This window comes from Stylophora pistillata, chromosome 6 (assembly GCF_964205215.1).
Source record: "Stylophora pistillata chromosome 6, jaStyPist1.2, whole genome shotgun sequence".
Lineage (NCBI taxonomy): Eukaryota > Metazoa > Cnidaria > Anthozoa > Scleractinia > Pocilloporidae > Stylophora > Stylophora pistillata.
In genome coordinates, this window is record NC_142524.1 from 28,817,333 (window position 1) to 28,839,356 (window position 22,024).

Consider the following 22,024-nt stretch of genomic DNA (forward strand, 5'->3'; position numbering starts at 1 on the left):
GCAGGAGTTCAATAACACTTCTTTGGAGAGTTGTGAAAAGAGCAATCAATGAGAAATAACTGGGTCATGTCCTTCGCTCGTGTACAAATACCGTCGATGCTTTGTTTGCATTGCTGGGACTCCGTACTCGATCTGGCGAACTAGAACAAGTGAGATGGAATACCAAATTAATAAGGATTTGTGTATCCTAGTCACTACGAGGCATGGGGTAAACAAGAAATAATCTCCTTAATTCTGTTTCTGCGGCCTGAATGTACAATTACAAAAGGTTTAATAACAACAAGAAAACAATTTCCATACAGATGTATAGGTGTTAGAATCATGACTGTTACCCCAAATATTAACTTATGGAATTCCAATAACAATGTAACTACACTGTAAGAGTTATTAAGGTCATAATTATTATTATTGTCATTATTATTACTATTTATTTATATATTTATTTATTTATTGTAGACCTTTATTCACTAAAATCACTAAAAGTATTAAAAATTACAATAAAATGCTTTAAAATCGAAAAAAAATGCGTCAAAATGTCAAGTAAAAATCCAAGAAAAGCTCATGGATACACACTTTTTAAATAACAGTTCAAGGTTATTTACAAAAAAATATAACTGATAAAATTAGTTTACAAAAATTCCATAAAAATTCAACATCATGTATAAAACAAAAGGAAATCAGCTTGAAAATTGCCCTAAAAAAAAGAAAAACTTCAGATGCCCACTGTGGCGACGATTATTTTGTAGTCTAAGGTCTTATTTGCAGTCTTATTTATTTAATATGTATGTGTATGTGTGTGTGTGTGTGTGTGTGTGTGTGTGTGTGTGTGTGGATAAAAAGTTGCTCAGAAGTGCAGAAATTTGAAATATTGTGCAGACATTGACAAGAGGGGACAACAAGACCATGGCAGTTACATCTGGAAGGGGTTCCCATAGCAATGAGTATCCCTTTTCTGCTAGGATCAGGCTAAACATATAATCTGTGATTTTTCATTCTTCTCTAGTGCTCGTGGTTAACATAGATTGCCAAGTCGTGCTTATTGGAATATGTTCCATCTTGGGATGTGATACAAATATCCCAGAGGATTTTGTTGTTTGTCCTTCCATATTTCACAAAGGTAGAGATGCATTTTTTTTTTTCCCATGGTTCACATAATCATGATCTATGTTCTACTGTATATGATGAGAATAACAACTATATGGGTCATACAAATTGGAAAATATGACAGGTTTCCAACAAGAACTTGACAGCAACATTGAAGGACACTCATCATCACTACAGACTTGTGTATCCCTCCTTTTTCAAGTACTGTGAGGAGAGACAAACAATGATATGTTAGGATTTGTTGTATAAGTATGGAAAATGCTAACATCAGTCTGGGTGTCTAGCAACTAAAAGACAACAACAAAAGAGTAGTTCAATCAAGTTAAAAACTATCACAGTTGTTGACTAAACACTTGATCACTGGACTGCAAGGGATACTGATATCTTAATAAAGATTTGGGTATCCCCTCCTCATTGGAGCATGAGTAAAATATAAACTTCCTTTTAAATAAGGAAGTGTATGAAGTACTCACAAATTAAAAACAACAAAACATTGTCCTTGTAAATTGTATATACAAGCTATCTGACCTAGTTTTTCCTATTGATCACGATTTTCACAATACTTCAATGACATTATATGACTCTCCTCCCCTAGTTTAGGCTTAATTGCCATCCACAGTTGAGAAATATGAGCTCAGCTGGCCATCCCCCACTCCCTTCAATAGACCAAAGTTAATCCTGTGTAATTTCTTGTAAATTATATGCCTATTTTAGAAATGAACATGTTTAATACTTTCAAGGCTGAGCCTTACCTACTGGAGTACTTATGACAGTGTTGTTTTCAGCTGAACATGATGTTTGATTAGACCTTAATAACAGCCTGGCTTGCCAATGATTTCCTTTAGTGTATCAGGAGAACTAGGCAAACCAAGAATCATTACAGTTTCTGTAGCATTAAGCAATGGGAAGCATTGTTTTCAGTGGTCCTGAGGGGGAGCCCTCATGCCCCACCTCCTTTGAACCTTTCACCTCCACGATCTCTGATTTTCTGATCCATAGTGATTTTCCTGGCTGTCTTCCATACAATTCTGTCCGAGATACTTTGGAGAATTTGGTTTTGGATCAACTAACTATTCCCTCATTGATGTTTTTGTATTTCATTTTTTCTCACCTGTCTGCATGATATTTTAGTGATATTGTATGGAGAAACTCAGTCTTGGTCATTCTTGGAGTTAAAGGGTTAACACCAAATCCAATGCCCTCCTGATTGAGGAACAGAGATACCTTGCTGGCTTTTCTTGAGACAGTGCAGTCCCCTCAATTTGTGGAGATTTAAAGGGAAAGCTTTGATCTGTCATCCCCAGAGGAACACAGAGGGAAGCTACATTTATTTATCCCATGTTTATTCACGTTTATGAGGTCGATTTTTATCTAGAAAAAGATGTTTTTTAGGTGTGTTCCTTTTGCAATCAAGGGGTGAAATTGGTATACCTTTGTTGTGACCTTGTAATCAAATATTAGAATGGAAGTTTGATTTTACTGGTTAAGTATAGTATTGTAACATAAAAGTGATGATCTCACTTCCATTCGTGCTTACTGCTTTCACTGCCAGGAATCTGCCACTAAACCACTTTTACAGTGGTGGAAAGGAGTGCCTGATTGCTGGTTGGCTTTTTCTTTGTAGTCAAAATTGAATGTGAGTGGAAAGCCTTGACAAGCAATTAGTGGACCACAGTTATCCACGTTTGAAGACACACCCCAGGCTCCACTCTAACTAAGGTCCTTCCTTCTGTCCAATCTCCAGTAAACATAGCGCATAGAATAGTTATCTCAGTACTTATCAGTTTTTAATGAGGTGAAAAAACAGTAGTTATTACTTTCAAATAAAAGTAAGCCAATAAGATGAATAGATGGATACTTACAGGTAAATTTTCAAGTTAAAAGTATTAGTGTTGGATTTATTTCCTTCTTTATAAAGCTTACAGTGTCAACTATCAAGGATCATATGAAATGTTCTTTTAATAAACAGCGTTAATACTTTTGACTAACTCTAGTAAAATATAGACATGAAAAATTTTTCCTAGACCTGAAAAAAACAATTGTAACGATACCTAAGGGTTTATCTCCTTTAGCAGAAACATGGAAAGCATTCCTTTAACTTCGGCACGCTAAAAAATGTTAAGAACTTTCGGAGAGGTCTAGGTCACCTTAATGAACGAATTTTGTTTGTGTTTGTGTCAAGAAAACACATGTAATCAAGACGTCATCTACTCAACACGACCACTAATCAAACGAAAGAGGAATTGCGAGCATTATAAATGACACTCGCACTAACTGATATAAACTTACTTCCTGTTCCTTACCTTCTAAAAATTTTTATGAAAAGCCTTTCCACCACAGTATGATATTACTGGTAAAAATTTGAAATACGACACAACTAGGAAACTACAAAGTTACAGATAAAAGTAATATTATTCGGAAATGTAAGCTTAATTTCTCTTCAATTAAATGTTTGAATCATGTTATGCAAGATCAGTCAATTCTTGCCAAAATTTAACGTCGCGCTCTGCGGCAAAGGTGTGCTGGTAGTATACTTCCTCTTAGATTGCTTAAATTTTCCTAACTCTACCTAAGATCGCGATGCCTAAGGTAAAGCAGTCACATTTTGAAATGTATTGTGGGGATTATAAAGTCAAATGTAAAGACTCGATGACAGTGTCAGCAGTCATTTTTCTCCAACAAACTGCTCTAGTCTCTCAATAACTTCTGTGGCCAGTCTGAAAGCCTCCTGTGCTTGCTGAGAATCTTGGAAAACGTCAGCAGGTACCTTATGGGGTACGTGCTTGTCAGGATATCGAGTGCCTTCGTAATAGTCAGACAGCCTGGCTACTTGCGGTGTCACATCTGGAGCTTCAGGAAGCAGTGAAAGATTGTGGGCCAATAGAACCAAGTCGTGAGAATTTAGCTGCCTGTCCGCGACTCCTGATTGAGCGTAAAGAGCTGCTTTGAGAGATTTCTCCGCAATTTGATGACACTGGAAGCAGACAAGGTAGTAGAGGGGATCTCGGGCAGTCAAGAGAAGTTTTACGGAGCGAAGGTCTTCTTTGCCTTGACGAATCCACATCTTCGCTACGCGTAGATTAGGTGCCATGTAGGTACTTCTTGATTGTGATAAGAAACCTGTAAATTGTGGGTTATGGTGGAGAAAGTTTTCGTAGCTTGAGCGCTCTCGTCGAGCTCTTTTATTCCATCGCGTGAAGAAGTCCGAAAAATCTGCTGGTGGTGTTGCAAAGCCTTCATCGTGGCTTGTCGACTTACGTTTTGATAACCTTTCGACCTCATTTTGTATAAACTTGATGACTTCATTGGCAATGTCTTCCATGTTAATGTTCTTGTCCGGGTGCCATTGAAGGTATAGACGCATAACTGCTTTCTTTCTTTTATCTTCTGGAAGCTTCCAAATTTCTGCAAGTTTACTCCGAACTTCTTTTATGGCGGCGTCCAACGTCCTAGGCTTACGTAGCTCGTCCTTACTTTGAGATGATGTTGAGGATTCTCCTCCCTCAGGTTCTGCACTCTGCCCATCAGCTCCCTCGTCAGGTACGAGCTCCATTGTTTTTGAAAAGCATTCTTCTTCTGCTTCGTCATCTTTATCCTGAACTGTTTGTGGTCTCCCTATTTTGTACAGATCCAGTACATCGACTTCTTTCTTTCCACGGCCAATATGAATAAGATATCTGTCCAGCAACTTACTCTCTCCTTTTTGCCTCCTTTTCGTTCTGTCCTTTTTGGCTTTCGTTTTAGTTGTTAGCTTGTTCACGATTTTGGCATAGATATACTTCTGTTCCTCTTCGGTTGAGTCATCTTTCTCACATGCAACTAGTTCTCCTTTCAGAAAATAGAAGTCACCGTATTGTTCTAGAAGGTAGTAAAACTCTTCAGGCAATTCTGTTCCAAGATCAGGCTCTAGTTTCGGCGTATCGCTATTTTCCACATCTTCGGACACTCCAGCCATGTCCAATGTGGAAGAAATGTCTTCAGGAGACTCACATTCTAAAATATCAGCCAAATACAACCAGCTAACGTTGTCGATGTAGCATCCGGTCAATTGATTTATCTCTTTGCAGAGAACCCTGCGAATGTTTCTGGGACCAACACCATGTTTGATGAATATGTGCTTTTTACCACTTTCTTCCCTTTCCACAAAGCAGTCTACACTCCTCGATCTTTGGCTGCCTGGAATTGATGTATTTGATCTGTTTTCGACTAACTCAGTGGAAAGCATCTCCATGCAACTTATTTGTAGTTCGTTTTGAAAATTGCTGACGTTTCCTCGGACTTCCTCATTCAGTTTGGCTCTCTGATATTGATATTTTAAAATTCGTCTAATACCATCCACAAGCTTAGGGGAAAACAACAAGTGACGGAGGCGATTGGTCTCGTGACATTTATTTTCCACATCAGCTCGGCACTTCTTTTCTCTGCATTCTGAGTGCAGCTCTTCTCTCACCAGTGCTGTTACGGATGGGATCTTCAAGTGAGCTGGCAGAAGGTCAACAATTTGCCGAGGAGTAGCAAACGTTAGGTTGTACTTTCCTAGTGGATCGAGGGGCTCATACATGGCAGTTGGTAAACGGTTCATATACCAAGGGGCATCAAACAGGACGAGGTCTACAGACCTTTCGAACTTTTGTCTGCTACTTGGAAGATACAGATGTTCGATCTTAGAAAGAGGATTATTGTCTGGCTCACCTTTTTTGTGGTCTTGTAAGGTTTTTAGAGTCGTAAACAGGCCGTGTACAGCGTGTTTTACAATGTTGTCTTCATTGAGATTTATTTTCTTGTCTGGACATGAGGCTTTTAGTTTATTGAGTACTTTGGCGAACTGTTCTGGTGTGGCTTCCTCTACGGCTCCAAGGCGCAGAAGCAAGTGCTGAAAAGATCCGTATTCTCGTGGAACTTTATATAGATATGGTGCTAACTGCTCATCAAGGTGGAAGGCAAGTTGGTCACCACGGACAAATACTCGGCCATCTTCAACCAAGATACATGCATTGTCAGACAATCGCCTCCCAATTTCATGGCACTCGTACGAGCAGGAATTGAGTGAGTTACTCTTCTGGCAGCCAGTTACACGTTGAAGGAAAGTATACACCTCGGTCATGATATCACGCAGAAAGCGACGCTTTGATTGCGGTATTTCTCTATTAATGTCCTTGAGAACATTTTGTGAGAGTGTGGTGACATGATTGATGACCTGATCCAGCGAGGGATGTGGGAGAACTCCAAGGGTTTTAAGCTCCGTATCTTCCGCATCTGGAACAGCCCAATCTGGTAAAAGAGGTGCCACTGTCCAGGCAAGTCGCTCCGCCATGTTTGATATTGAACCATGGAAGTGAATAAATGGAAATGGTCCATCTTGCACATCTTTGGAACACGGGTACTGCATGTGAAGAGAAAGAAGTTTCTCACTAGCCTTTGCAGATGCTACAAACTTTATTATGGAGAGCTTTTGTAAATACTCCGCTTCATGAAAGGACTTTTCATCCAAAAGGTGGGTGACAAGAGTTTGAGACTTCTTCTCCAACGTACTACGAGTTTTCTTCGTCATATTCTCTGCTTGCTTCGCAACTTCCTTTGAAAACTCCAAGAACTCATCTCTGCTAACTTGCTGCTTCAATCCAACTTTACATAGGAGATCTAGCCAGTCGGATTCCTTGTTAAAAGGTTGTGGTGGCATTTTCTCGCGTGGTAACATAACTTCAAAAACTTTGACGCGTGGATCAAAAAAATAAGATGCAGCGCGCAGTGATCCATGAAGGTCTGGAATGAACTTCAAAGTTCTTAGTGACTGCAAGACTCTAGAGTGTTGATCTTTATCGGAATTGGGTGCCAGCAAGAATCTTTTAACGTAGTTAAGATGAAGCATTCGAGTTTGCATCGTTAGAGAAGGAAATTTGGGGAAGATGAAGTTGATGTAGCAATCTGTGTGTGTTCTGGTACTAATATCTAGAACTTCATCGTACAAGTGGTTTAGCTTTGGTTCAGGTGCTAAGAAAAGACAATTGTTACCTCGCATCCAAACATCGCACTCATCAGTTGGTAAACCCACCGGGATGACATATACTGATCCAGCATTTTCGAGGGAAACAAATGTTCCATCAAAAGTCTTAAAAAATGGCAACCGCTTCAAAATAGAGGTGGATAACCAGTCCTTTTTCAGAGAGATTGCACCGTCTTGAAAGAACTGGAGTAAAGAAAGCATTTCATCATCAGAAAGATAACCAGAAATATCAACTTCCCTCATCACATGGTCTAAGACCTTTAAAGTGTCTTCCAACGAGTTAGGGTACGAAAGGTGCTGTTTAAGTATTGGTGATAAATCCCATCTTCTACCATTGCTTATGAGCTCGACATCCACCTCCGGGCATCTTAACTTCCTCAACAAATCGACGACAGTCTTTTGACCATATGACCAAGACTCGGAGGGTGTCAAGTCAAGAATGACTTTACCTTTTAATAGTGGAGCTAATTCCTTCGATTTGGTTGGAAGAATGGGCCATTTATGCAGTGGAGTTAGGGAAAAAGTATCTGGCTCCTTTTCGTGTGCTTTGAACAAAAATCTCCATAGAAGCTTCAGCCACTGTTCGGAAGGTCCGTTCGTCAAATCCCATGAAATGAGACTGTTGGTTTTACGCCATCTGCCTTTTACAGTACTCGGGAGGAGCGAGGCTAAGGCATGGATGTCGAATTTTTTTAGAATCCCTTGATCCGCCTCAAAGATTTCTTTTTCGAATTGAAGCAATGGTGCGGCGAGTGTGTGCTGGATGAACCTAGAGCGTTGATTTGGTATCAAATCTGCAAAGAGGCTCAGAAATACATGGTTATCCTTCTGAAATCGCCTCAGAAAGTCGTCTTCAGTCAACAGAAGAGGGATTCCAAATATTTTTTCTTGAAAATTAGGGGCTTCCATGCAGTACTTAAGGAGAAGGAGTACATTCGGCACAGAACCAAGTGTCGTCTCACCTACAGGACAGGGTATTAGACCTACCGAGTTTGGATTTCCCTTGAGAAATCCAATAACTCCATCAGGCGTGACCTCTTGTACATTCGTTCCTGCTGTCTTGAATTCCTTAAAGAGTTTGTGGGAAGAGTAAACAAGTTGGAAGCCAATGTTGAGGATAACTTGCGAAAGATGTCTGGCTGATTCGTCACTGCTCGACAAAGTGTCGAAAAACCCTTGTGAAGGAGACAACCAAAAACACCTTATGGCCTCTTTACACTCAATAAAATCACATTTGGCGGCTTGCGCATCATGAAGGGGTGGAATGATTCGTACAGCTCTAGCCCTTTGGGAGGACAGCGAATGTTTACCAAAAGGTCTTTTTATCAGCGGCAATAACTTAATATCTTCGTTGCAGATCTTCTGGAAAACCGCCTTTGCTAGCTCTCGCCACTGGTTCTTGACAGTTTCAATTTGCGGAAAGAGATTATGATACCACTGCATACCAACATGAGCCTGGAATTCCGTGGAGAAACTTGGGATGTCTCCGTTTTTGGAACCAGGAAGGTGGCCTCGGGCAACCAACATAAGCGATACATACGCCTGGGCCAAGACTTGGCTCTTCATAAAATGGTTCCACAGACTTCCAAATCCTTTCCCTTCTTCGTCGATCCATAAGTTTCGACGTGCAGAATCTAAAAAGAAATGTCCATTGACATGAACTGGGAGCCCTGTGTATACTGGTAATGGCAAGAAGCAAAAAGCCTTGTGGATTGGTCTGTGTCTTTCGTGAGAGGGGAATTTTGACTTCTCCGAAATCTTGGCTGCTATTCCACCGCGAGGTAGGAGACCATAATTTTGACCGCTGGGAATCTGGTCACCATCACGTCTCTGGATTCCAATGCACTGATGGATAAGCCATTTCTCTTGTCTTACTTTGCCTTCTTGAACAACAAGAGGGTATGTGATTCCAAACCATTGAATTTCATTTGTAGTTAGGACCTTACAACTCTTAATGTGTTTTGCAAGCTTCAAGCGTTCCGCATCAGCCTCGTCTGTTAAGTGTACAGAAACTGAGTGCATTTCTTTCAGCTGATCGTCTTTAATTTCAGACAACGATATTTTCTTCACATGGTGTAAAAACAGGATAATCTCTCTTACCTCAGTGGCCAAAAGGTTCATAAAGTTCTTTATTTCAGTGGAGGACAACCGCGTTTCAGAAATTAATGACTCTGTGTACGTATTTTGGCGTCTGAGAGGAAAGCGAAACATAGTTGAGGATTTTAAATCAAATATGTCTTCCAGATAACAAGGAAATATGTCCCTGAAATCGGATCGTTCTTCTTCACGGATTGGTGTGATGATACGTCCAGGATTTTCTTTGTCTGCTCCAGGAGCGTAGCGATAGTGAGGGTCGAGAATACAGAGCGTGTCTCCATTTGAAATGAAGCTTGGACAGTCCGTTAAGTGGTATACGGCGTTGAAGCCAATACCGTACTGTCCTGTCTTGGTAGGATCGTCTGCTTTGCTTCCAATTCCCAGTCTTTGTATCCCCTCTAAATCCTTTTCGGAAAACGGTCGGTTGTTGTAAACACAGAGGGCAGGACCTTGCAGTTCTCTCCAGTTGTCACTTAAGAGCTGGTCAGTTTTGTGGTAACGAGGGTCAACAATAAGGTGTACCTCGGTGGCCCCTGCATCATCAGCGTTCTGCACGAGCTCCTTTAGGACTCCAACATCGCATGGATATGCTTTCAAAATTCCCTTTAAACGGTCAGTAAGTTCCTCTCGCTGTCCAAATTCACGTCCGATTGGACGAGATATTCTGGCTAGTTTCTTTGTTCGAATGTCAATTGCTCCAAGCCTGTGTGCAAGGTCAATTGGCAAGTCCTTGTGAACGTAGTCGATTCCGCGTCCAGTAATCACCCATGGCGCATCATTAATGGCTAATTTCTCAGCGGGCTGTAAAAATAGATTTTGGTCTGGCAAAGGAATCTTTCCCCTTTCTTTCTCAAGTGTGCTCTCCAAGGCTTCCGATAGCTCTTCGATCAAAGATTTTGAAACTCTAAACTCAGTTGAAGATAGAGGTTCCCCTTGTTTGTCCTCATTCAGCTTGTAAAGAGCAGAAAGGACGTCTTCAGAGGAGAAATTGCTTTTGACGCCTGACGCTTGAAATAGACTACGATACCTCGACGAAAGACTCTGAGGCACTTCATTGAGGTAAGGTTCACCAAATCGCCTCCAAGTGAAAGCCAGCCGATAGGCCGACAGACATTTTCCATTAACGAGTATCCATTCCCTCTCTTGCAATGTCTGTATAATTCTGTCACCATCAGGTTCCAAAATGAGTTCTTGCAAATACGTGTATAGGCAATGGAAGGCCTTTTCCAAACTTTCGATCGCGTGGGGCGACTGAATTGTTGCTTGAATTGTATACTTCAGCTGGTTAAGAACCTCTTGGGCCGATGGTTTACGGGAACTGAAGCCAAAGAGATCGCGTGTTTTCTCTCTTAACTTATGGCCGCCACAACTCTCACTTTCATCAAGGATTGGCCGAGAGGACCCTGCGACATATTTATACCTTTCATCGTACATTTCTTTCGCCGGAAGCATAACACTGTTGCAATCACCACTACCTCTCCATGGCATGACATAGCCTGCTGGTTTAGCAAGAATAGGGAAAATAGTGATTGCCACTAACTCCTCCTTGTTCAATTCTGAAGGGTGGTCCATTTTCTCAATGTGGTCATTGATATACTTGATAAGAAGGGAAGATCTCTTCTTAGCATCTTCTTTAGCTCTTCTACAGAGTATCGACACGGAGTTTGCTCGCTCAGTCAGGGTTTCCCAGTCAAGAGTATCTGATAACATTCCCAGGTTTTGAAGCATGAAAAGACGTTCCTTAGTTTGATAACAAGACCCAACCGGGAATCTTCTATCGTCTGCTGAGAACAGAGTTGCACCCGCACCTATTGGGGATATAAGTTCCCTAGGAGATGCTAAATGCCCCGTATCTGGTCCACAGGGAATACAACGATTGTTTGAAAGCAAAGATTCATATAGGTTGAGAAGGTCATTGCATTGATTGCTTGCATGTCCCTGAAGGCATTTATCTATGAGGTGACACACAATGGGATCGCGTAGCTCTTTTGGTATCGTCGTGATATTCGGAAAAAAAACTTCTTGGAGAAACTTTTCTTGTGTCATTGTACGTTTGTCGATAACATTCATACATCCAGCCTGCTGAAAACCTTTCCTTGCAAAGTCTGGAAGTTGCACTATTTTGTAATCAAACTTTTTAAGGACCATCTCACTATTCGGGAGTTCCCGTAACTTGAGATCTTGGTAAATGCACTGAGTCACTGGGAGCCATTTCCCTCCTGTGCATACTAAGGGAAGGTCATAACTTGCGACTTTTTGATAAAAGCTCTTTATGAGTGGTTCCCAAGCGGATGATTGAAGGTTGTCTGGGTTTGGCCAAAGCGAGAAAACATCGTAGGACGAAATTTTTCCTTGTGTTTTCATGACAATCATATCATCTAAGAGCTGAACATAGGCCATTGTTAATGCATCCTCCATGAGGCTTTGATTCCACCGCACTTCTAGTGGTTCATGGCAGGCATCGGCTGTAGTACTTTCCCAGATTCCTCGGCGGTTTGATGCGACTGAAAAGTAGCCATTGGCGTGTACAGGAAGCCCTGTTCGAATGCTTAGGGGAAGGAAACAAAATACTTCTCCGAGGACTTTCTCTACTTTTCCGAAGCCATCGCCCTCGGTGGAAATTTTTGCTGCCACCCCTGAGGCAGATAAAAGTCCCTGCTTCTTGCCCTCCTCACTTGTTGCAAGCTGAAAGGAATTTTCAGTACCAAGACAAGATGTCACAAGCCAAGACTCGGTTACTTGACACCTCTGTTCATTTTTAAGACAGATTGTGGAACACACAGAGATGAGCTCCGTTAGTTTGGGAGATGGACACCTGTAAACAGGATTGGACTGACTCGTTACCTGTCTTGTCCATGCTGCACATGACCTAAGGAAGGTACTTTCCGTTACAGAATTCTTAACTGGCGTACATTCTGTATAAGCCTTTCTGGAGACTTCAAACAGGAGTCGCAACTCTTTCGAGCCTGTCGCATTTTCAACCACTTCGAGGAACGACACCTTTTTAACGTTTTGTGAAAACAAAAGAATGGTCGGCGACGATTCTCGGAAAGAAAACATAAGAGACCGAATTTCCTGCTTAGTGTAGATCTTATTACTGATTTCTCCTCGCTTAGTTCGGAATGGGAATCTGAAAAAGGTTCCCTGAAAGTAGAACTTGTCATGATCGCTGGGTGGAGCGGTCTCGCATCCAAAAAGCCCATTGTAAGGCGCAAACTGGTCAGGAAAACAGGTTAAACATTTCCGATTTACCGCCAGATCTATCTTTATTCCAGGCTTCGAGGTATCTTTTAAATGGGGTCCAAGGTGTGTTGTTTCTGGATCAAAAAACACGGCATAGCTTCTGGTAATAAAACCTGGGACATCAGTGAAGTGGTAAACTGAACTGAAACCAAGACCAAAGCGACCAATCTTTTCAAGATCTTGCTTTTTTGTGGCACCTGCCAGTCTTGATATATTCTTCAGATCATCATCTGTAAAGGTTGCATTGTTGTATGCTAATAGGGCGGGACCTTGGCATACTACCATTTCCGTTGATAAAAGCCTCTCGTTTGGATGACTGCGCCAGTCAAGAACGAACTGCACTTCTGTTGCCCCAGCATCATCTGCATTCTGCACTAATTCCTTAAAAACACCAACCCCTTCTTTGTATTCGTTCAGAATATTCCTCAGCCTCGTGGTAATTGGCTCGTATGGACCTGTTTGCTCGATACCTAAGGCTTCCGCGCAAGTTACACGAGTGCTGATAGGTGGGACACCCAGGAGAGCAGCGGTTTTGGAAGGGAGGGCTTCGTGGATCATCGGAAATTCGCTCGTGATGAGAAGTTCCGACCCTCCCTTTCTCAACCAATCCGCGTCACAAAAGGTGCACTCCGAACATGGAACCAACTCTAAGGTGTTATCCCAGGTTTGAATCGGCACTAGAAGACTTTCTCGAAGTCCTAGATCGAGTTGTTTTCCATCTCTAACCATCCACTGAAGAATCTCATGTGATAGCTTTCGATCATCTTCTACATCTTTTAGATATTCACTACTAGTGTCATGTTTGTCCTTTATCATTGTCAGAACATGCAACAAATCAGAATCTTGAAATGTTTCACGAACACCGCACTGCTGGAAAAAATGACTAAGGTGTTGAAAATCTTGCGGAACTGTATAAAGGTAAGGCCTGAGGTCGATTCTGCAGCAAGATTTGAGAGCTATCTTCGACGGTGATGAAAATCCATTCCCATGCCAAATCCATTCCGGAAAACTGTTATCCTGAGTTACGGCGTGGATAAAGCTGGTATTGGTGGATGCTTCTTTATAGATCTGCTTTACCATCGCTTGAAAATGATACAGAGCACTTCCATTTATGTCACTCCATAGAACGGAACAAGCAGAACGCAACTGGTTTAGAAGGTGGTGGACGGGTGGTGATTTGTTCCAACCAAAAACAGCCTCTAATGCTTTAGAACAAGGTTTGGAGACTAACGGCGCTGATGCCCCTACAAGGGTAGCTTGAGATTGGCTGAACGTTTCAGATGGTTTGTAGAAATGCTTTGTTCCTGAAAACCAAGGCATCGCACTTGGATAGGAAGAGGGACGACTCTGCATTCTTGGGACCCATCTCTCGTTCATCAGGGCTTGACCCAAGGACCTGTCAGGTGGGTTTTTGTCAAGGAACTCTAAGAGTGCTAAGGCTTTACGAAATCCCACATCACTGTGGACACTTTCTATTGTTTTAGCAACATGTAGAATATCCTCTTTAGTTGGAATACTCCTCATTCCAAGTTGCCGAAGGCGTAAAAGGATTTCTTCTTTCACAAAACCTCCATTTGGAAATTTGTCGTTTTCGTTCTCAAAAAGTTGTTCCAAAATGGATTGCTGTGGATCTAGAAGACAACAAGGAGTAACTAGGTTGTTGGTTCTGGTGATGACAAAGGGCAGTTTTTGAAGAGATACATGAAATGAGCTGTTTTCTCTGCAAAAAACGGAATACTGGCTAAGTACCCAGGTCATCAGCGTAGAGATCTGTTGGTGGCTATAGAAATTACTCTGTATACCACTAAAGACAATGTTCTTTAAGAATGTTGTTTTTGTCATCGGTGAGATTCCAAGTCTTTGAATTAAGGCATGGGAATCGTTATCTCTCAAGGCAATGACTGAGGACGCTCTTGGTATTGGCAAGCGTTGAGGAACTTCGAAGCCATATGGTGAAACCTCATGAACTTGAAATCCATTTCTGACAGCAATGAAGGCGTTTCCATCCGCGGCATCAAAAATGGGAAGGTGGCACAGGAGGTTTCTTTCATCATCATTGAAATACGCAGAGGAGAGGAAACTTCGTAACGCACGTTTTTCATCTGGTGAACAAAACGAAATTGTTGATGCGCATCTGCTTTGACCCAAGGTGCAAAAGATCTTTAGGACGCCATGGGGATCAGGTGTGGCAACGTATCTATGTAAAGAGTTGTGATAAATGTATGGTGGAAGATTTTCTAGAACAACGCAGCCAATTTTTCTAAGCAAAGACACAATCAGCGGAGGTAAAGAAATACTGTGGTGATGGTGTCTTCCAATAACCACGCTTAATGAACTCAGCTTCACTATGATTCGGTTGTCAGCACATGTATGCGGAATGAGCGGGAGGTTTTCGAGCAAGGAGAGATCAGTGGGGAACATTCTCTGAATCCAAATCCATACTGACTCCAACCAGTGCTCCGGTGGATGCCCGTTTTTTCCTGGATACCAAGGTACTGAATGATCTCCTCCAGACCACTCTGATGGAAGGCTTTCTCTCAGGACCCTGACAGCAATGGTTTGGTTTAACTTGACGAGTTGCACTGGTTGGATTGTGCAGGGACTACTAGCATCAAGGGCAATCTTCGACAAATATGTAACGGCTGGAGCTTGAACTTTGTCGTCGAGGAACTTATTATCCATGTTGTGGAAAATGGAACGGGGATTACTTGTTGACGAAACGTACACAGCAGCTGCTGGCTCTCTGTTGTATTGAAGTGAGCGGAAATCAACAAAACTTCCATCTGCGAGGGGCAAAAGAGGAACACCATGCATGTCGCTCAGGTTCTTGTCCTCTAGAGCAAATTCCAGAAGTGAAAGCTTCTTGTTCTTTGGTACATTGGTTATATTCCAAACTCCCTTGTTCTTCTTTTTCAGCAGATCTCTTAAGAATGCGGGGGTGATGCTCTTCGTAGGTACTGGCGTGTATTTATCAATGGCAATCATGACATGACTCGGGACGATTACCACAGCCTCATTTGCTTGCGTCAATGTTTCTAGAACTACGACTCTTGTTTCATCGGTAACATTCTTATATTGACTTTTTATTTTGTCCAGGTAGGCGTCACTTAGGTTTTTCCAGTGATCATGATTCGCAGGGGCCAAGAGGACGTTTTCTTTGAGTAAAATTGAGAACATGGGTTTCAGCATACACTGCCAATGATTCCCTACTTCCTGAATGTTTGGCCAGGACTTGTACACCAAATCTGCTCCATCTGAAGAATCATATGTTTCTCTAAGAAGGAGCAACATGTTGGCGTAGGCCTCACTAGCAACATGCTCCACCAGCAACACATTCCATTCTGCGGTTGGATCATCCTGACAGTCAGGGCCTGGCCATTTAAGACCACGTCGATTGTCTGTGAGGCCAAAGTAGCCATGCAGGTGAACTGGCAAACCAGTCTTGGAGTCAGCGTCTGGTGGAAGTGGTAAGAAGCAGAAGATTCTTCCAGTACTAGATGAGAGAGCTTGAAGTTTGGCTTTTACTGGTGTGGCACAACCCACCCAAGGCAGGAGACCCAACCCTGAGGACAATTGTTTGATTGTTAGATTTCGAGCATCAACTTGGTGGTACACAAGCCATCTATTTTCCACCGCTCTTTCTCCTTCAGTCACTTCAACGACATGCAAATCTAAAGAAAGATTTACGTTTTCAACTAACCCATTGCTCAGCCTTTTCAATTCACTCAAAAAATTTCTCTTCTTCTCTCTAACTTCTTGCCGACAGCTGTCACTCAATCGCACCGTAAAGACATGTTTTTGAAAGTCTCCCTCGTCAGTTTCAAACAAAGCAATTTCTTCAATGTTCTTCAGGAAGAGTAGGATGACAGGAGCTTCCTTTTTGAGGGCTTGAAATAATTTGTCAACTTTTTCCTTACTGTAAACCTTCTTGGATAAATCTGACGGTGCACTTCGTAGCGGAAAACGAAACAGAGTTCCATTGTAAAATTCAGTCGAAATATTGCAGTCCAAGACATTCTCGTACGGCTTGAACTGGTCTTCGTGGATTTCAAGGAGCGCTTTCTTAAGGGAATATTGCCGTCCCGTTTCCCCTCTACCAAAGTGTGTTTCGTGAGGGTCAAGAAATACAATAGAGTCCCCACTCACGATGCTGGGAAGATCTAATTAACATAATGTGAAGTTACCAATTAGTAAATATAACAATTAAGTGTAAAAACCCAGTCTGTTTCAACATGTGCATTTAAAGGATGCCATGCTTGTTACACCCTTCGGTGCAAAGTTGAACGCGTGATCTCAGAACATTACTCGCTATAGTTTTTGTCTTTTTTTCTCGTGACAGGGCATACTTCTCTCGGCAAGAATTTCCGTTTTTTCACTCTCCAGCCAATTTTTTTTGGCACTGCATTCCGAAAATTTCACTGATCGCTTACGATGACATATGGCGATGATTTTTTATAAACCTTAAAGAAACCTACCAGTTATATGATAAACGGAATTGAAGCCAATTCCAAATCGACCAACTTTCAAAGGGTCATCCTTCTTACTGCTATGCATCAGTCTCTGCAAGTTTTCCCAATCGCTTTCCTGGAACAGGGCATTGTTCTGAGCATATAAAGCAGGACCCTGGAACTGAGCTAGAGTGGGTTCGACGAGCGAGTTCTTTCCGTAAAAGCCTTGACGCGAATCAAGGAGAAAGGACACTTTTGTGGCGTCTGCGTCATCTGCATTCTGAATAATTTCCTGAAAGCGTCAATACCGTGACTCAGGAATAAAGAACGACAAGGTAGACAATGAGGAAATGAAGTTCATTTTCCTCGATCTTTATACTACTTTTCATTCATGTACCACAACTTCCCTACACGTTTTTCTTGATTGACCGCTTAATTTCCAAAGTCATAAAATTATCAGTAACGTATTAATGTCAAGTCAACAGTTTGGAGAGTATTTGTCATTTCACAAGAAAACAAGACAAAGGAAGACGAAATAACAACAATAAATAGCATTTAAAAGGGTCGCATGTACCTCCGCTTGAATAATTTTATAAATCATTTTATCCTCATGCAAAAGTTTAGGCGCTTGTAGACATATGACTGTTTGATTCTCCTCAGTCACAAGAAAATAAAGAACCCTCGGTCACGATGCTTGCTGCGGAAGACCATTCTTCATCCACACACTGTTCTCCGGCAAAAAAACAATTACTGCGTATGTTGTCCAATTCCAGGATTACCCTACATTCAATCATTTAGCCGTCAGAAACGAATTTTTCGTCTTACATATTGAAACTGGGTTAACTGTATAAGATCTGATGCAATGTTGAGACAAACGTCGTCAATCGTACCTTTAAGATTTGTCCTCCATCAGGGTATCTTTCCAATATACTTTTTAAAATGTGGGTCAGTGGAGGTCTCCTCAGGCCAAAGGAGCTCCCTGTTAACGCTGATAAACAAAACCGTTGCAAGGATTAGCAAAACCAAACTAATCAGCATTAGCGTAACTTTTTATGAACATAACATGACCTCTCGATCAAGGAAAATTTCAAACTTAATTCTTGAGTCATCTAGTGTTTTGACTTTCATGGCTTTTTTAAAATTCTTAACATGATGTTGCTCCAATGTCTATGTTTATTATCCAACTGTGCTTCGTAGAGTACGAATAACGCAAGAGACGAGTACAAATAACACACGATATTTGTACTTCAGAAATATCCGCGAAATTCGCCCGCATTGAAATAACAATTTGGCGTGTTGGATGATAAATCTTGTATTCGACGTTTTGTTGTGTAGTTTCGCTGAGTATTTTTACTCTTTGTTTGTATTTTGACTCGCTTTACTGGCTCGTCACAATACGGCACAACTTGTAAAGATACTCATTTATATGACAAAACAAAACGTCTAATAAGATACATATATTTTGAGGTTTAGGTAATAATATCAACATTATTAAGAGGTCAGATTCTAACCACATTCCGAACTTTGATGCCATGTCATTAAGTTTCCAAATCAATCATTAAGTTGCTTCAACGGCATTGGCGAAGGATCTTAACCTGCAAACACGAATTTGTTCAGACACTCTCTTCGGGGTCCAAACCTCAGGTCCTCTTGAGACTCAATATGTAAGTTAAGTCAAAAAAAAAAAAACCTTTAGCTTTGAATTGTTTGACACATTTCATGTGCATAGACTCCGATAACTAGGATTTTCCTTGATTTTCCTGAAAGAGTGTATTACATTAGATAAGGTTTTGGTTAAAGCTATCGCACCTTCAAGGCCCAATTGCCTCAGTTGGTAACAGCCGGTTGATTTAAGTACAATATGCTTCAAAGCTTACTCGGAAGTAGATAAATAGCAGACCATAATCGGCTCGTAAAAACATCATAGGTTATTTGTCTCTGTTTCCCTAAACATACCCTAGAATATTCTAACCTTTGATGTCCATAACTGTCGCATGATTAAGAATCTAGCTATTTGGTAAACCTTAAGGATTCAAGCCCTCGTGCATGTTGATAAATCAAGGGTGCTTTACATCGCTTACCTTCGACAGTTTGGCGAGGCTGCTTTGCCATTTTATCATTCGAACATCTTCGATGGCAGCCAAGACAACTTCATCGCTTTGTTTTTTTCGACTGTGAAAGAGACGGAAAAAATCCTTTCGCTACAGATGGGCACTTTTTAAACGTTGATAAACCTATCGACAACCTTAATGTTGAACAAAATGTTTGAACAGGATGTCGGTCAGACGACGGACTCCTGCATTATTTATAAAATTATTTGGCCAGCCACGACTTACCTGACATCTGCTTAAATTTAGGAGAAGCCTTTGTAGTTGAAACAACCGATTGCAGAACTAATATTGCATTTTCTGTAGATATATTTATTCACCAGAATGGTGGAACGTTTGGTCTCCCAATTGATATGATTATTTATCATATGCTCTACAAAATATCTCTCTTGATTGGACGGGTTGCATACGGGATATCCGTATTGCACTCTTAAGTATTTCGAAAAATATTTACGGCTTTGTTTGCCTGTCAATAACCAATATTCAAAAAAAACACATGTATTTTCCGGCAATGTACCCGCGGATGCAGCGGAAGAGTGAGTGAGCGATTTAAATTGGAATGAAGTAAATGAAAATTGCATACAATGATTATGTATTTCAGCTAAGTACGTAAGCTTTTAGCCTTTTGGTGATTTGCATAGGGAAAGAGAATGGTTTCAGTAAGTTATGTTACAGGTTCTTTACTGTTTGAAGTCTTTGAATGGGTATTTTCACACGAAATTCTCGGTCCTATCCGGCTCCGAATGCGTCGATCAGTGGGCCGCTTAAATGCATCACTTCGCTTACTTCGCTTCCTTTTCTTCCTTCGACGACATTAATATTCATTATGATGGTTGACATTTACCAAGGTTTCTGTAGACAGCTGAGGACGTTTGCGTATGACTTGCCAGAATCCGCGGGAGGAAGTGCAAACGTTTCCCGAAAGAGTCCCAAGGCTCAGCCGAGAAATTTGAAAAAGCGTATGATTGTTTACTTCATGGAAAATATTTTCTGCTATGGCTGGATTGTTTACCAGAAAACAAATTGTTATCAATTAGGTATTCACGAAGCTGGTGGCTTGTCTGCTCGATGATCGAGCTTGGACGAAGTCTAAAATTATTGAGACGCGCGGCAAATAAATTTGCCAATAAATTTGCCAATAAATTTGCCAATAAATTTGCCAATAAATTTCCCAATAACTCCAAAGAGTTAAAGTACAATTAAATAACACTTACCTTACTCTTCCTTTCCGTTTTAAACATTCATTCAAATCTATTCGCACTAAAACAGTTTTTAAAAGCCGAAAAATGAATCGATTTCCACAATTATGCCACTCGATATTCCCCGAAACTACTTGTGTAAATGCCGGCGAATTTCTCAGAAAATGACAGATCTCTGCCAATCATATGGCACAATACACCAATCGACATCACGACCGGAAGGCGAATGCGATTCTTGGAACCCAAAGATGGATTCTTGGAATTGGCTTAAACAAACAAAGAAAGCAATGTTCGTCAAGATTGGAAGATTATCATGCTAAAATGTCTGCTTAATCGTATTTAGGTCCGTATTAGGTTGCCGATAAAATCAACACTTCCTAAACGAAACTGCCAATACTACACATACATTACTTTCAAGCTTGTTTGGAATTTCTTATTCCGTGGAAAAAACAGAACACGTCAGGCTTTTGATAACTGCAATACTTTGATATTTACTCTGCTTTAATTCAATAAATAAACTACTAATAATAACTTTATTGCGTTACGTCACACAAACTGTAGTCATATCTGCCTTCTTCGTTACACGCGTGAATTGGAATATTTTTGATAAACTCATTTTCCGTTTACTTTTGTTAACGAGGGTTTGTGACGTATTAGAAGTAAGTTGCATTTTTGTCTATGGCAGAAAACGGAGTATAAATCTCAAGCTCTTTATAGCCAGATCCTTTTGTTCCGTTTCAATACATTGTCACCCTCCATTTCACTTCCTCATGTCACACTATCTTACTGTCATACTGTCACAATCCATTTGTCTTCCTCATGTCACACTATCTTACTGTCATACTGTCACAATCCATTTGGCTTCCTCATGTCACACTATCTTACTGTCATACTGTCACAATCCATTTGGCTTCCTCATGTCACACTGTCTTACTGTCATACTGTCACAATCCATTTGTCTTCCTCATGTCACACTATCTTACTGTCATACTGTCACAATCCATTTGTCTTCCTCATGTCACACTGTCTTACTGTCATACTGTCACAATCCATTTGTCTTCCTCATGTCACACTATCTTACTGTCATACTGTCACAATCCATTTGTCTTCCTCATGTCACATTATCTTACTGTCATACTGTCACAATCCATTTGGCTTCCTCAAGTTACACTATCTTACTGTCCTATTTTTCTCATTTGAGTTAGTCATTAGTAAAAGGCGTACATGGGATTGAAAAGAAAGAAATGAATTAAAATTTTCTTTCTTGTGTTTCTGGAATCAGCCCTCTGTGGTACTAATGCCTAGAGCGAGTAGCACCCTTTGTTCGGTATTAAAAGTTGTTTGCAATCTTAACGGACATTCTCTTCCTAATCTACCAAATTAATGTGTGGACGGCTCATTCCAGACTAGCGTCACAAGAATTTGGCAAATTAACGCAAGTATTTAGAAAAAATGGCAGTGAGTGTAGCGAAATTGTGGAAATGAATGATGAACAACAGGCAAGAGAGCTTCTGCGATGCGAAACATGTTCGAAGACCAGGATCAACAGAATGCACTGCAAACTAAATAGCTTTTTTTCAAAGGTTTCGTTTTGAAGATCTTCTATTCTCAAACGGCAATGATATATTTCTTTACTTCATTATGAACCTATAGATAAAACTTGTCTCACTAAATATTTCATTTTAGGACTGAACACATCAGAGTGAGATCATGATTAAGACCATAATCAAAACTGATTATAAAGGAATTCTAGAACGTGATTGGTTATCACCATCCCGACTTGAGCACTAACAGAAATGTGTACATGTGACGCTTGTACTT

General features: G+C 40.9%; 2 protein-coding genes across 3 annotated transcripts in view; both read right to left on the bottom strand.

Moving 5' to 3' along the window:
• The window catches only part of LOC148729277 (sacsin-like), a 108,726-nt gene that overhangs the window by 47,962 nt on the left and 38,740 nt on the right, over nucleotides 1-22,024 (bottom strand). The gene's annotated exons all lie outside the window — the stretch shown is intronic.
• On the bottom strand, nucleotides 2,974-20,341 carry LOC111345630 (sacsin). 2 transcript variants are annotated; one of them, XM_022952913.2, is made up of 5 exons: nucleotides 20,219-20,341; nucleotides 18,978-19,068; nucleotides 17,787-17,884; nucleotides 16,924-17,188; nucleotides 2,974-16,608 (listed from the first exon to the last, which is right to left on the bottom strand). In XM_022952913.2, exons 2-5 carry the CDS (start codon nucleotides 19,006-19,008, stop codon nucleotides 3,770-3,772), a joined length of 13,233 nt encoding a protein of 4,410 aa, XP_022808648.1. In that variant the 5' UTR covers nucleotides 19,009-19,068; nucleotides 20,219-20,341; the 3' UTR covers nucleotides 2,974-3,769. The 2 variants fall into 2 exon arrangements, with proteins under 2 accessions (XP_022808648.1, XP_022808647.1); XM_022952912.2 differs by lacking the exon at nucleotides 20,219-20,341 and adding an exon at nucleotides 19,233-19,385.

Excerpts from the sequence above, each read along its gene's own strand:
- LOC111345630 (XM_022952913.2), bottom strand. The coding sequence starts at position 19,008 with ATGGCAAAGCAGCCTCGCCAAACTGTCGAAG. Across the intron at positions 17,189-17,786 it reads ATGGAGGACAAATCTTAAAG|GAAATTATTCAGAATGCAGA; the intron begins GTACGATTGACG and ends TGACGCTTTCAG. Across the intron at positions 16,609-16,923 it reads TTCCGTTTATCATATAACTG|ATCTTCCCAGCATCGTGAGT; the intron begins GTAGGTTTCTTT and ends TATGTTAATTAG.